At 40.6% G+C, this 16,483-nt stretch overlaps 1 protein-coding gene across 1 annotated transcript in view; it reads right to left on the bottom strand.

The window, feature by feature from the left end:
• Positions 1 to 138: 138 nt before the first annotated feature.
• Positions 139 to 16,483, bottom strand: part of dally (division abnormally delayed protein) — an 86,226-nt gene continuing 69,881 nt past the window's right edge. Inside the window, exons 4-7 of the mRNA XM_069046506.1 lie at positions 4,473 to 4,741; positions 2,742 to 2,874; positions 1,758 to 1,917; positions 139 to 1,706 (exon numbers count right to left, since the gene is read on the bottom strand). Of these exons, the coding sequence (XP_068902607.1) occupies positions 1,555 to 1,706; positions 1,758 to 1,917; positions 2,742 to 2,874; positions 4,473 to 4,741 (714 nt within the window). The 3' untranslated portion in view covers positions 139 to 1,554. The remainder of the gene's footprint in view (positions 1,707 to 1,757; positions 1,918 to 2,741; positions 2,875 to 4,472; positions 4,742 to 16,483) is intronic.

Below are 16,483 nucleotides of genomic sequence, written 5' to 3'. Positions count from 1 at the left end.
TTCTTTGGGTGAGTCAAACGTGATAAATTTATTGTTGGAATGATTCCAACGTTCCGCCGGATCGTAAACATATTTTTTTTTACTTTATAATCAAAACATTTGCGCAGGTGGAGGTGACTGGAGTATAAGCAGTGTCGCTTTAAAAAAGGCAGCTATGAATTTATTCTACCAAAATAGATGCGTATAATACAAATAATTATAAATAAAAATTGCATATTTAAACATAACTCTAAGACTAGTAATTAGTTAATCGAATTTCGATGCGAAATTTTTGTTAGTGAGCGTTTAATTTAAATACATATGTTCGAAATAGGGTTGTTCCTTGCGGACTTATTGCTTAACATGATATGCAAAATACAATAATTATTAGAACGAAACGTGATGGCAAAAAGCGGAAATTATTAAAAACACTTAGAAATTGAAACTCCTTGATTATCTCTAAATATTATAGCTTCTATCTACACATTATGCACTGAAGTTGTGTCAGCGATAACATATTAAGAATCCTATATGTATAACTCTCTCAATAACTAGCTTATATACTTTCGCCATAATTCAACTTGCACTGTACAAAGATAAGGACCAATCACTCTGTTTTATAAAAACAGACGCTTTTCTTTTTTTATTTCCTCTTTAACAAATTTCCATAGTCGTAAATAATTTGGGTTTCTTAAATTTTACAATTAATTAAATAATAAAGTAGTTCAATCACAGACAATTCTCAAAATAATTTAAAGAATACAAATATTTCTATAAAACTACATATCTACACACAACCACTCGCTCCCACACTCTTGTTTCCACGGTTTGCTGCATAAACCACGCGAACAACTACCGACAAAATAAAGCTCGACACTTTACTTTGCACCGCTACTCAATTGGAAAGACATTTGTATTTTTGAAATACGTCAACAATCAAAAGGATCGAACAATTGACTGTCAATCAGAAATTTTCGTCCGAACCAGGGACCAAAACGGAACGGTATTATTAGTCTACGATACGTTTTGTTTCATAGTTGCCACCTCGAGATACGACGAAGCGTCCTGAGCGCCGGGTCCCCACCGAATGGAGCCATGTGAGGACGACGTGCGAAAACTAACATTATTATGGCATTCAGACTAGATCCATGCATCAGTCCAACCGTTTGGGGTAGTTTGAGCAGACTATGAAACAAACAATTTGCCGGGGAGGCAAGAAGCGTCATCCTAGATTGGCAACTCGTTAAAAAATAAAACCCTAAACACCTACAGACAGTCTCATCATTTACGCTAACAACCAACTATTTACAGTGATGGGGGAAATCGGATGGGGGTCCTAAACACTTGTTCTTTTACACTTAGATCGCGACACTAGATATTCTATTACATACAATAATAAATATTCAATTTTTATAAACAGCCAATTCCTAAATCTGCCCGCTCCGCCTCCGATCTCGTCGTAAAGTGGAGCCCGTCAACGTCAACAACGATATAGAAAAATCTTCCTCTGCACTTCCTCCAAAAACAAAAAGAAATTCTCACTTTAAAGTCTAATTATCCTTATCGTAAAAGTCTTTAGTATAGTCTTGCGAGGGCGACGGCGACGACGGATACGAGCAGCGAAGACTTCACGGTCGATGCTTCTCCTGTGGGGGCGGTCGGGGGCCGCATCGTCGACTTGCCGCCCTTCGAAAAGATCGGATTGATATTCCGCGAGTCTTCTTCCCCTTTAAAACAACCAATCAGTCAGAGAAACACACCAATGAAAACTACAATACCCTCACTGATGGGTCCGTAGCCCGATCCCGACCCTCTGGTGTTGTATTCTTCGTCGTTATCCTCGAAATCTGCGCCGTTTCCGGAACCGGAACCCTCCACGCCGTCTCTCTGCATGTAATCCACTTCGGCGCCGCTGGATCCTAACGACGACATCGCCATCTGCAAGTTAACCGATCGCTCCGTTACTAATGAACACTTTCGCGATAATCGATAATAATTGACGCCGATTCGCATCTTCACGGTGCATCGCGTCGGGTCTAGCGTTAACCTAACTGTACGCAGACTTTTTCCGATCAAACGCAACACAAGCAAATACTTTTCTGGTGTTTGCATCGTTTCAACAAACAAATAAAGAAATAAAGATCAATAAATCAAATCATGACTGGCTCAAAGTGATCGCGCAACCCTCTCTGTAGACAATTTTAAAGCAAATGTTGATTTTGTCGGAAGCAGCAACAGCGACGACATCTGTACACAAACTCGTAAAATAGGTACTCCGAGGGCTTTAAATTTCGTTCAACTTTATTCGTATTCGTTTAAATGTAATAATTATAATTAATAATAATAATAAACAAAAACTGCAGCAACAGTAACACATGGACCACGTTTCCGATGGCCAGAAAGACCTCTAACTGTCAATCAAGTGACATCTGTCAAATAACAACTTTTAAAAATCGGAATTTTGCGTAATAAATAATAGTTTCTCCAAATCTAAGAGAGTTAAGAGAATCTATTCGACAATTCTGAACTCGGCAATCGTTATTTTCAATGATTTCTGGCTATCGCGAGGACGCGCTCGATGATCTGTCATAATTGTCTCCATTTTGTTTTTGTTTGTTACACTTTGGTGATTTATTGTCGTTTTTCAAGGGGGCCCGGGGATAAAAGTCGATTAAAACAAAGGGTGATACATGGAGACGTATGGCGGTGTCAATTAAATAAGGGTAATAAAGGTTAACAAGAAACGGGGGTGGAAAACCTACATGATGAACATGTCGCAATTTGTCAACGAGATCGGCGACGCGGGGATCAACGTTCTGCAGATTCGTCATGGGTTTCACTTCGGGGTTGTACTTCTGCATGTCCAGTCCGACGTCCACCACCGTCTTGGTGTACCTGAAACAGAAGATCCGTGAAAGTGCATCGCAAAGCCGCCCCTCCGAACGGATAATGATCGATCTGCCGCCTTGGTTGTCTGATTCGGCGGGCGATGCTAATTTCGGCGCGGAACCCTGGAGAGAATAAAATACGCATAACGGTACGTCAGAGGAGGGTAAAAAAAACCTGCGAAAATCTCCAGAGGCAGACTTTTTTTGTAATAATGATAAATTGTTACGTTGTTTAGAGTGGGTCGCGCTGCAGGGGGCGGAAATAATTCAAGTCGGAGCGAAATTTCAAATTTCCACAACGTAGGTTCGTCCCTGGCGTTTTTTTTTACTTTCAATCTCATCCCCAAATTAAATCTTCCCGTACGTATTTCAGAGCTGTCGTTTCCAATGGGTTTATAATAAATCCGACTGAGAAACCCCAATAATGCGGCACTCCGCCGGCTCTCGGTGAAGTTTGTAACCGAACAATCGAGTTGTTCTTTTGAAATTCAATGGAAGCGCACCATATTGGATTCATAGTGCATCCGCCATATCGTGAAACTTATTTATTTTCTCGTTTGAATATCGTCGCAAATCTGGGATTTCTCCAGATATCTGCAGTCGCACAACCGAACATTTTCCGCCTGGAAAAACACAATGCCGGCAAACTGTGCGGCCCGAGCGCACGCGATTCTAAATTCTAATCATTTTATTATTCGGAGTGACGATATTCCAAATCAAGCTTTGCGCCATCAACACGGATTTCATCCGTTTAGTCACACTTCAGACAACCAAAGACGACACACGGCGCAATCGATTTCTTTTATTTACTTCCGGAACAAAACTGCACAAAAAAAATTATTATAACACTAATGGATCTTCTTTGAAACAATTACAGTAAAGCATGTGGTTTCCTTCGGTTTTCTTAACAACTGGACCGTATCATAAAGTTGTGAAACTTTAAGATTCATCACTGCAGTGTTGAAAAATAGTGACTCCATTAAACAATTATCTGACTCATTACTTAAATCCATTTTATGATGATTACAGTTTAATTACTCTTAGTATCTAATAATAGTAAACAGGGTGGGCAATGACACATTTCTCTGATGGTCCGGAGCTAATTCCGGAAGCCTCTACAGTAATTAATTTAACAGTGTAATAAATCCTTATGATTTGAAAGTGTAAATAAAATTCAAAAATCACACTCAGAATAGTTATTTGTAACACGAGGGACTAAAGTGCGTCTTTTCATCCCGAGTATATTTTTTTTGGACGAGCACAGCGAGGGCAATAATTACACAAGGGATGAAAAACATTAAACACCAAAAAATCCATTCAAAATAATTTTTACACAACATTTTTTTGTAACCTTTTTAAATTTATAATATGTAATAAAATCATAAATTTCAAAGCATTATGTTAAAGTAACAGAAGGGTTATGTCATTCTCACATTGACGACTTTTTTTGGAATTTGGAAACTTTTAAAAGGTCGATTTCTTTTCCGACATTAATTTATCGTTGGATTTTTTTGGTCCTGACCAGCCTGACTCAGCTCCCTTTTAATGTCAACGTCGACACTTCCGAACCTCCGGCGTGGCGATAAGACCCCCCGAGCAACTTACTCTGCGATCCTCTCTCCGTTCCAGCACCTCTGATCCCTCGGCTCGGCGAAGTTCTCGTCCTGACACAACGTATCCGCCAGATTCCCGTAGAACCCCCTCGTCCTGGCGATGGAGGTGAGGAAGTGCAGCAGCTGTGTCTCCGGAAGGGAGCCGTACGACCTGGCGCTGGTCGACCTCGGTTTCGAGGTGGCCGGGGGCGGTGTGCTCGTCTCGTCCGCCGGCGGGTCCTTCCTCTTCACGAACGTGGCCGGCCCGCAGTTGCGCTGCACCTGAAACAAGACGACGAATCGATTCGGTCTTTCTGGCAGGTGGAACGGCCCCTTTCGCTCCTCTCTCGTCGGCGGCTTTCGTTCCGTTTAATTGGAGAAAAAGCGACTGTCGCCCGCAGGACGAGCCACCTAATTCGCGCAATAATAACCTCGGCACTCGTCTCAGGAAATCAAATGTTTGTTCCGAACATAAAGCAATTCGTTAACGTACATAAAAGATCAAACGGATTCCGCGGAATTCGTTTATTTGACGATGGATCAAGAGCGACGAGCGCCCTCTGGCGGCAGGACGACATGCACCTTGACAGCTGTTTCTCAAGACAGGGGGCGCTGTTGCGATCAGACCCAGTGGCGTAACTACCTTATAAAACGTGCGCCGCCACTGATCGTCGCGTCACCAAGTACAAATGCAATTGAAACAATTCTTAAAAATCTTTTCTTGATACCTGAAATCCGGGGCGATCGAGAGATTTGGCAAGCGTGAGCGTCAGAGCTTCGGGGCATGGCAATTGCCGGATTTAGCCTCTCTTGAATCCATTTGGAGCGTAACGGCCGCGACGCGAGCCGCATTCTGTGGAAAATGTGGCGGAACGTGCTCTCCGAACACATTGATAATGCCATAAAGGGTGAAGTATGCGCGAGCAATACCCCTTATTCACTTTTAAGCAATTTCGCATACACCCAATTTTCTCACAGCTTCCAAACTCGACATGACGTATCCATCCAATTCCATCGAGGAGGGAAATGTGTTAAACAACCAACCTCCAACTTAATAACGCACAAACTAGTCGAAAATGTAGCGGAGTTAGCTTCATAGTTGAATTTATGTCCATGTCGCAACATCATTTCGCGTTCATTTATTTGTTATGCTTTTGATCGGGCCCCACTGCGATGGGGAAATTTATCGCCGTGTGGTTGTCAAATGGGGCAAAAAGCCGGCGGTGGTGAATGCACATGTGACCCCATGATTTTATTGTGCGCGCCGACAAAAACTTCTACCAATTAAAGGTGTGTACGTAAATATTTGAAATTTATCGGCAGCGATTTGAACGCTGCATTATTGAAATAATTGTTGGTGAAACCGTAGAGAGCGCTTGAATAATTAAATTGCCATCGGAACAACCTGCAGCGAATGTTACATTTGCAGGTTTCGGTTCTCCCCCTATTTGCTCTGCACTCACCGACACCGAAAACAAATTCCTGATATGTATGTGCCCATAAAATTATTAACGTCGCGGAACAATCGAAGGGCGCGCTAATGCGAACTTCCAAGACACAATCGTTACAGTTTCGGAGGTGTCTTCGAAGGGTGCCACAGGCAAGAGAAAGATATTTCCTTTGTCGGTGGCGCAAATTCGTTGTTGCAGAATGGAGAATTAAATCCTACTTCTGTGACAAAATATCAACGTTGAGATTCCGCAGCAATCGGATCCTGATAAGTTGAATAAAATATTGTCTCAGATGTGTTTACTTCGTCTTTGTGTCTTTGAAGTAAGGATGAAGGCGGTGAAAGTTTTAAGAAATGATAAATATGACTCTCTAATATCTCCTTAAAATAGTTCCAATAAAACCTTTTGTAAAGCGATTTTTGAAGTGAAAACTTCTTTAGGCGCGCCACATACATTTTATTCCCGGGCAGTGAATTAGTTTCATGCGACACGGTAAAATCGTTCGCAGCACGACACGGCAAGCTGAAATCAAGGAAGTCGAGTTTTTTAGTGCAGCGAACGAAAAACAATTAACTGTGCGTCACTTGTCAATTTTAAATTTTCATTGTACTGTCGCAAGCAATAAATTTTGGTCGTCAATGTCATTTCAAAATTTGGTTAGGTTGTCACAAATTTAAAAAATTTCCCTGTCTGATTATGCTCACGTCAACAAGGTGTCAAAAAATTGAGAAAAAAATGACAATTAATGTCATACAACATGATGATAAGTTATGATATTTACGACTGTTTTACAATGGACCATTTTCGATTGCGTCAAAGAATGACCTTGAGGGCCAAAATTTATTGCTCGCGACTGTACGTTGTGTTGTGACCTGATCCTGACTGACCTCAGTGCAGAGCTGCAGGAGTAACTGTATACAGGATATTTCACGAGTGATAAAAAGCCTGACGTAATTTAAAATGCAACCCACACTATTTTTCCGAAAAAAGCTGGCTACTGTCATTAAAATGTCCGGCTTTTTTTGAAAATGTATTGTGGGTTGAATTTATTATTCCGTCAGGCGCATTATCACTCGTAAAATACCCTGTATAGCTTTATATAATATAAACGATAAAGACACGACAAATATTGTAAGTTTACAGATGAATGTAGGATTTAATACGTAATTCTTAACTATATGGCTTCAGCAATTCATCTATTGGAAAAATTTGTGTAGCAAAATGTGAAGAGGAAAACTTATGTTGTGTTCAATCAATCAATCAATCAATCATCGTCAAGAAAATAAAACTTAAACATCCAAACCTAACCTCACAAATTTCGCCAGAGTGTACCTCTAAAAGCGGACGTATTTGCAGTTTCTATTGAAAAATACAGATTTTTGATGTTTATTTAAAAACAGCATTGGATTTAAATAATATTAATTATTTATGCCTTGCTCCTTATTCCTCCAAGTACTATCATCCATAATGATATATTTTTTATAGAATAAGTAGGAATAGGTACATACTTAAAATTAGTAACGAGCATCATAGAAGTTTTCACTTCTGTCGTGCGGTCTTAAGCACACTTTTTTTTTTCTCCTTTAAAGAAGAAATTGCATTTGTTACCATTTTCCACTTAAACAAAAACATATCAATTTCTTCAATCTTAGTAATTAGAAAATACATTATTACTCTTAATGGCTCAACACGTTCACATAAATTTATGAAAATTGATTTATGTACAAAAATGTTCATTATGTAAGTTGGAAACAAAAATCTTCCGATTTAAACCCCACGAAAATGGTCTAATTAATGGTCTAATCAAAATTACCATTTACATCGGTTTTTTAATAATCTGTATTTAAATAAATACTTTAAAATTTTCAAATAAGCGATTCAAGTGAAGAAACGCTTTCAAATGTTTTCTGCTTTCAATCTCACTAAGTTTGGTTTTGAAGGTAGCGTCCTTGGGATTTTTCCAAATACATAGAAGGTCCCGCAACAACACCTTCTTTTATTTTTGCGTCATTAACGTAAGAAGAATTCCTCTGAAAGTCCCGTCCCCATCTTTATTCATTGCTTTTGTATCAAATTATAACAGCTCCAACTTTACTCATGAACAAATTTTTTTCATTGCCTACCAAAAGTTACCGCGTTTGTATTACCATTTCTGTTCTTCTAGGTTATTACTTCCTGCTGTACTGACTGCCCCTCGCTCCGCTACCCCTTCACATAAAGATAACAAAACTTTGTGTAACTGTCTTAAAGCTCCATCAATATTGCTACGGCACGAACCTTCTGGCAATAGTTCGAGTACTGAAAGCTTCACTTGTCATATTTGTTGCATGGGCCAAAGGAACTGAAGCATGTTGGTTGTAAAATTTTGTCACCTACTCTCACAAGCATAAGAATACATCTTTTAATTCAGAGTGTTTTCTCACAAAAGCGTTTTTCGTTATTCCGCAAAAATGGTTCGCGATAAAGATTCCAGATTTGAATTCACCGCGTCAAATTCTACAAAGACCACCCATTATTATTTGTTGTGGAAAAGTGTTATCAGCATAAAGCACTCCATCTGAATGCCAAAAATCTTTCGCGATAACATTCCTATTGAAGCGGTTGAAAATATTTACAGAGCTGCTATCTTCTTTTGTAAATTTCGCTGTCACTGTTTCGTGAGAACCACATCCTGAATCAAATCAGTGTTTTCTTGTGTCACAACAGTGCCGGTGTATCCGATTAACCTTTGATAGAGAAATTCACTTCACCCACATTCTCACATCGTTCTCGCGGCGACAAGCTCTCCTCACAGAGGTATTTTATTACCGATCCCATCTCCATTTTACCCACTTTTAATAAAGCATAAATTCCACCGAACAGTACGTTCGTTGTCAAACAATTTTTCATCTACAATTTGATAGCTCCTGCATCGCGGACAATAAATAATAATAATAATCAAACATACTGCCGTGTTTGTTAATGCTCCGAACCGGATCGACGACTCGTTTCAAAATATTTTTCCCAAATTTCGTTCGCAACATTTGCTCAGAGCTCGTGAATAAATTGAGTTGCTGAAGAAGTTAGAAATCAATTTCCGTTGGTAAACGAATACTCGTTAAATCACCGCTCACAATTCGGTCTTGTAAAGAAACCTTTCCAAGTTCGTCATTACTCACGACTGGTAATGATCAGAAAGAAACAATAATAAGACTTGATCCTAACTCAACAATTACAAGAACGATATTTACGCCACCTAAATTGTGGTGAACAACCTCTGCTACAATAGTACAATACTCGAAGTGTAAATGTGTTATTGCGAGATATAAACGTTTGTGTAAATATGTATAACTTTATTAAACACACGAGCTCACCGGACAGGACTTTTAAATGCACATTTGAAAATATTCGGTGCATGTGAATGTGCATATTTCGTTCATTTTATCGCGCACGTAATCCCAGTTTTGTAGTTTTTATGGGGCCAGATTTGTGAGTTGTATATCTGGTTGCCTATGTCACAGGCTAATTTGCAAACAATACCGATAAATTTATTTCGAGTGTGAATCGAACTGTCCGAAAGGAATATCGAACGTGCGAAGCAACAGGACCGCCCCCGCGAATCCGACGCGTCGTCTTGGGGGCTGGGGGACATCGGCGGCCGAAGAGCCGCAAAAACAGTGTCGATTTAAATTCGGGATCGACTTTATTGGGCTTTTTATCGGCGCTAACCGATCCTCGGCGTGCCGCGGTAATCGGCAGCGGCCGCCGCCTCCACCTCTGCAATTAAAACAAATTCCTAATTCAGCAGACTCTTCCGTAATTAGTTTCGATTATTTCGCAGTCCGGCTTTGATGGTGACGTTTCGTGTTTGCCATCGCCATTTACCCAATTAAACTTGATAAAAGTCCATAAGCCCGAAAGGGCCCTCATCCATTATGCATTTTACTATACAACATAGGTACAGTTATGCTCCGAACTATCTAGACGGGTGTAACTTAATCCCGACCTGAGTCGGCATGTTAAAACATGAAGCCGATACATAATTCATCCGCATCACATGTTTACTAAATAGTGTCAAACGACGCTGAATTAGGCGGCGAATTTCGAAGGGCGAAGGGCGAGGCGAAGAACGCGCGGAATGTCAACCTGTTCATCGCGAAGGGCGCGAAATCGACATCCGGAAGTTTCGTTCGATCCTGGAAAAAGGCGAAACTCCGTTGGAATGCGCTCTTATCTGGACGACATGCAAAAGTGCATATCTCGGTAAATATTGTTATTTATGTCAGAGCGAGGTGAACAGATTTTATTGCGTCGTACATTTACGACAGCGATAATAAAGACGATTTATTCGTAAATGCGCGCTCCCTCAAGAGGCAGCAGGGGTGAAGGTCGCGCACATCTTCACTGCGCCCACATCGGAGCAATCCGCGAAATTACAGAAAGATTCGCGACGCGAGCTCCTCTCTTCATCCATCAAAGCGACGACGTCTCGGTGTAACCACCTCGTCCTTGCCGTAATGTAATCCGGCGTATTTGCATCTGCACACATGGAATATTTGATGAATCTGGGTGCCACAAAAGCCGAACGGTGGAGGGCTCGACTGCGACCCTTGCGGCGCTCCGCGAGAGAAAAATAATTGGACGAAGCCGGCGGGTCGGAGGACCCCAGAAGCGCAAGTTTCCGAGGACCTCCGCCGGGCCCCCGTCCTTCCGCAGCGGAGATTATAAAATTGGCACGGCAACAGCGGCGGTGCAACACGAAATACAAGACCAGTTGGCGGCCGCGTGCATTCGGAATGCCATCGGACGAAATAAGCCGCGATGGATCGTCCGACGGGGACGGGAGGTAAGAAAAAATTCGCGCTCGCCGGAAAAAAACTCATTCGAAAATTCCGATCGTTCTGGTCTGTTTGGCGTCGCAACCGGTGGCGAAGTCGACCATTAAGCTGTCGTAACGCCGGATCAAAGTCGCATATGTTGTGCGAGATCTCCCCGAAGACTTTCTCTTCTGGTTCCAAATATGGTCGAAAACGGCGTCGAAAATGGACGAACCCGTTCGATGACAAATGATCGTTGTGATATTCGGGGGGGCGGAGGAGGAACCGAGACAAGTGGATTACAGGGACGGAGATTATCGCTCCGGAACTCGTTGGTCTCTTTCTCATGGTTGCTGTTTCTGAACGTAACTGATACTCCTGAGGCGACCCTATCGCGCAGATGATGGCGCTCAACCGACAGGAAAAAACAACAATTTCACAGTTTCACACACTTTTATTAGAGTGATTTGCACTTTCGAGACAATGACGCCTCCATCGTAATAATCTCCGAGTGCCATTAGAAACGAGAATATTTGGGTCGCTGCCCTTTCGAGTCTTCTCCTAATTATGGTAAGCTGCCGCGCGCGCCTCAAGCCACAACTCGAATCCCCATCTTTTCCACACCAAACGACAGACGCACTTTTCTCACGGAAACCTCTAATTAGCAGACGCATCGGCGACAAAAAGACCACACCGACCGGTCTGCCATCGATGATCGATCAAAACACAGCGCCGCAATTAAACCTCGCCATGTAAATTGCGCGGTGCACTCGACAGAAAACTGTAAATCTCGCAGTACTTCCTGCATCCTTATCCTCCTAGCATCGAGAGCCATCTCTTCGGCTAATTGGACGACGGACTTCCTGATGTAACTGTTGGTGCGGCGCCTGTTGGTCGTTCCGCGGACCTGGCGCCCCGCAGGGCGCCCTCGCCGGACCGTTACTTTTTCCCCGCCCGTGGGGAATGTCGGTCCTGGAAGGTGTACCGCACGCAAGCACCTCCACCCTTGGCCCAGGTATAGTGGTAGGGACGCATTCCGTTCTCACAAGACGCGTGAAACGATGGTTCGCCCGTTCGTAAGGTGTTGCCCTAATCGCTCTATCAACCGGAGGCGGCTCGTAATTGCTTTTATAAATCCACCGGGAGATTTATAACGGCGGCGCGATGGAAATGCGGACGGAGTTCTAATTAGCGGCGGCGGTCGCACCGAGGACGGCGGCGATCGGGTTCGATGGGTCTCGATGCCGCAAGAGTGACAGCTGATGGGATGGGTGACGGAGAGGAGGGGTGGGAAAGAGAAACAGAACGGGGCGAGTTCTGAAAGCTTCAACAATGGCAGATTAGAGGGTGTCACAATTTTGGAAAGCTCGGCGAAGTTTTTCTAAGGAGAGTTCTTGGGAAGTTTACATAATTACTTTGTTGTGTTGCTGGACCGTGTTGCAATATTTTTGCGATGGTTGGCAGAGTCGGCTCCAGAGCTTTTTAAAAAGTTCGCAACAATTCTTTCCCTCTTTTCTTTTTTAAAATTGAAAGCATTTACACTGTTTATCTAACAGAAAGCTTCATTCAAAGGAATTCTAATTTATTTTTTTTTTAAATTAACACACGTATTTCAGATACACCCTGTATGCACATTTCAATAATTATAAATAAAGAAGTTTTTTGACCGATTTAGAGGTAATTAATGTCTTTCTTATGAAAGGATTTTCATTTGTGTTCGCTTTACAATTGGACAAGTTTTATTAATTTAAAATATTCAAAACTGTTTTCCATTATATTTTTAATTTTTGAAATAATAAATTGTGTTTCATTTGCATTGTTTTTTTTTATGCCAAAAATCTCCTCTATGGCCTCTAACCTACTACACACTAAAGCCAACTTTTTTCTGCATACAAATCCGTGATTGTACCATAACTAAAAATTAAATTAAACAAAAAACCGGCTCCGTTGAGATAGAAAAAGTTAATAAATTCCTAGTAATAATAGCAATATGTGATTAATTATAGTTATAATTAGTTTCCTTATTGACAAAAATGTTATCAACAATTATAAATTATGTTTGCTCCTCTTTATTAGTTAAAAATAAATATGTATGTGGTTTAATGAAAACAAAACGCACATATGTATATGTATAAATATTTTAGTAAATTTGTTGGTGTAAAATGCACGCTACAGTTAAATTAAATAATAATTATTAAGTTAATAAGTCATAATTAGGTAGCTTTGATGTTATTTGCCTGATTAACAAAAAAAAAAAATCCTTCGACGTACTAATTACATTAAATACATAACTAGTGAAAAAGTAAAACCTTTTAGGAATGGGAAAGCAAATAAAAAATTTAATTAGGAAAATAAGACACATTTGCCAATTTTCTCTTGGGATAGTTGTTATGGCAATGACATTTTAATAAACTTTTAATTAAAATTAACTTCTAAATTTAAAAACGTTATACAGGGTGTTTCTGAAATAAGTGCATTAATTTTAACTGGTAATAGAACTCATCAAAAGGAACAACTTTTCTCTCTGCCATTTTGGGGAAAAACGTTGCGTAATGGCTTAAAAAAATAGGAAAGATTTTCCTAAAACCGTTCATATCTCCAAAACTAAGCTACCTAAAAACGTGAAACAACCAGATTCTTATGAAGTGGATTTTTTGCTATACGGGTAGATTTATTTGAATTTCGATTTCTGCGTTAAAACACGTTTTCTGGATGAAAATGGATGTTTTTTTCATATTAGCGCTGATCTCAATTAGCCATTGCTGTACTTAGTGGCGTAGGGCTATTTTAGTGAAAAATCTCTCCAATTTTTTTTTGGAATTAAACATCGTTTTTCGGCAAAATAGTAGATAGAAAAGTTGTTCCTTTTGACCAGTTAAAATTAATGTACCTATTTCAGAAACACCCTGTATGAGTATGTACTACGAAACAGAAAAAAATCTGAATGTATGTATGTACATACAATTTATAAAAAGATTAAAAAAAAATGCTTATGTGGAGATATTTTCAGGCAATTAGGAACGAGCAACAGAATTGTAATAATCATGAACAATAATAATTATTTTTTAAATTGTCTCAATTTTTGCTTCACATTTCTTCCGATTTGTGCTAACGGCTCAGCTTCTGCTAAAATCTGGCGTCTTGTGCAGGACCTAAACATGTAACAATTTTACAGAAGCAATCCTTCCCTCCCAGTTTTCCCCAACCAATAAATCGCTCTCGAGTCCGTTTAATATAATAATTAGGCGCCTTTTACCGTAACATCCATCATCCTGGGCGATTATTTAAAATTATGTAAAATTCCCAACGCTAATTGTGCAATCAACACAATTTATTAGACGTCGTCGCCGAGGTTCGAACGGGCCGCGACTTCCCAGTTTATTGTCTCAGAAATGCGATACTGCCACTTCGCGTCTAGAAACGCGATATTAGTCAAACGCGACGAATTCATTCCGAATAATTAATTCAGTTCGAGTTTCGTGCGGGGTGCCGGAGCAAACACGGCAAACATTTTTCCCTCTCCCGGAACCGGCGAGGGAGGAACGCACCGAAGAGATCGTTGATCCCGCGCATTAACGGTCCCGATCCCCCTGCCGGAGGATCGCGTTGGGGACCGGTTTCGGACGTTTTTGCCGATGTTTCGTCGTTTAATTGCAGGAGGATGCCGCCGCGAAACCGACACCCCCGGCAGGAATCGACATCTCGCGGTGACAAATCGGGACGACGCGGTGGACGTCCAGCGAATCATTCGGTTGTAACGTGCGAAAGCGGATTGTTTTCGGTTTTTACGCGTTTTATCAACCGGCGAACACGATAAATCGCGAGGGCAATAAAATCGCCATTACTCTTGACCTAAATGACAAATGTGATGTGAATTCAATCAGAAGAAAAAGTACTATTACGACAAAGTTATAAAACAAAACACAATACTTGATTAAGCTGCGGGACAGTTTTGAGAAACTCCAGTCTCCGATTGATCGATTGAGCTGATAATCAAGATTTACAATCACTCAAAAAAACAAAAATAAAAATGGAAAAACACAAATGCCAACTGTGAAATATTTACAAGATTATGAGAAAAGCTGTACGAGTCTAGCAAGCCCATGGCTACGATATTACGAGAAATTGAAAAAATACACATTTTTACTCCAGTAAATCACATTAAAAAAAATTCAAAATTATTTTCCAAAAAGAGGCGACACCAACAGACACTCTTTAAAATTCTTTTATTCCAACGATTAAAGTATCGGGTGTTCATTTAAATTTCTCCCCAAAGTTGGCCTTGAAGTCTGCAGAGTAAAAACATAAACAATGCAAAAATGAGGTTTTTAACCAGCTGATTCGTGACTCGTAATCTGTGGTGTGTTCACAATCGACTCTTCAACGCCAGCTTGGAGGAGAAATTTAAATGAACACTCGATATAAACGCTAAAAAATATTAGCTGCTGGAATGGATATTTAGGAGATTAAGTCACATTTATCTGTCATAAATTGCAGAAAATTCTATTGTTTTTGAGCCACTCTCTACATACAGTCCACAAGAACGCTCCATTTCCTGCATGCATCGTGCTTGAAAACCATCTGGACAATCATAAATAATCCCCATCAGCATATCTGCAAATCTCCACTTTGTGCAACAAAAGTCATTCGGCATCCGAAGAATTTCCCTACATTCAGGATATTTCAGCAGCGGTTATATATGTTTCGGCTTTTCTTTCGAGACCTTAATGACCACAAAGTCGTTTAACTTTTTCCTCATTTACACGTTTTCCCCGTCTTGCGTACAATTCACGGGTGGTAAAAACGTTGATTGATGAAGAAACGTGAAAGATTTGACAGTTATTCAATAGCGAGGCGACTTCTTGATCTTCCGGCGGCGATCGACGCCGACCCGTTAAACACAACAAGCAGGTGCGACGCCATGTTCGAAAATGGCGGCCCGATCCGATTTGCGGGGAATTGACGCGCCGCCGTAATTACGTCAGATCACCGAATACGAACCATTAATCTGTGGAAAATTTGTTGTGAACACTTGTCTATTCGATGCAAATTCGCCGCAAATCACACCATGGGATTTATAATTAATTTACACCGCCGGGTATAGATGATGTGCAATTTTATTAATCTGATATTTTGGCCGAATTAATGCCACCTAAATTCGATAATTTCCAAAATTGTCAAATAACTCGTAGCATCGAGTTGAAATACTAAAATTATTAATGGTGGCGATAAAAAATCGAGAGATTTGTGCTGGCTCGGAGCTTATTAAAAATAAATAAATAAATGTATGCTGGTGCGGCACAATTTGCAATGCTAAGTTGACACTTCTCCAAATAAATTACCGAGTCGTCGATAAAAAATCGAAGTAAATAAACTTATTGAGTGGAAAAAATGAACTAGTCGCGATCCAGATTCCTGAGTGGCGAACATGTTTATCACCTGTCGTGTCCCGATGGCACCTCTTCTAATGGACAAGGAATGCTGTCAATTAGAAGCGTATTTATTTTTTTACTCAGCGCCAATTGACTCATTTCCATCCATTACTCGGTTATTGTGTTCGATTAAAACTTTACAAACAAATCCACTTAGACTCTTAAAATTCAGCAATTTCCCCGAGAACCGGCCCGACATCTAGTTACGACTCTTCAAACAGCTGCGCCATGTACACCCGTCGGAATTTTTTCCCTCCGCACAAGAAATCTAAAAACGCAACAATTACGACAGCAGTCGCACTTTATTGCGACTCGTCGTTTCCATCTATATGCTAAAACCGTAGC

The sequence above is a fragment of the Tenebrio molitor genome, chromosome 5, assembly GCF_963966145.1.
Source record: "Tenebrio molitor chromosome 5, icTenMoli1.1, whole genome shotgun sequence".
Taxonomy (NCBI): domain Eukaryota; kingdom Metazoa; phylum Arthropoda; class Insecta; order Coleoptera; family Tenebrionidae; genus Tenebrio; species Tenebrio molitor.
Note: the sequence above shows the minus strand (reverse complement) of the source record. Positions and strands in the feature narration are given on the sequence as shown.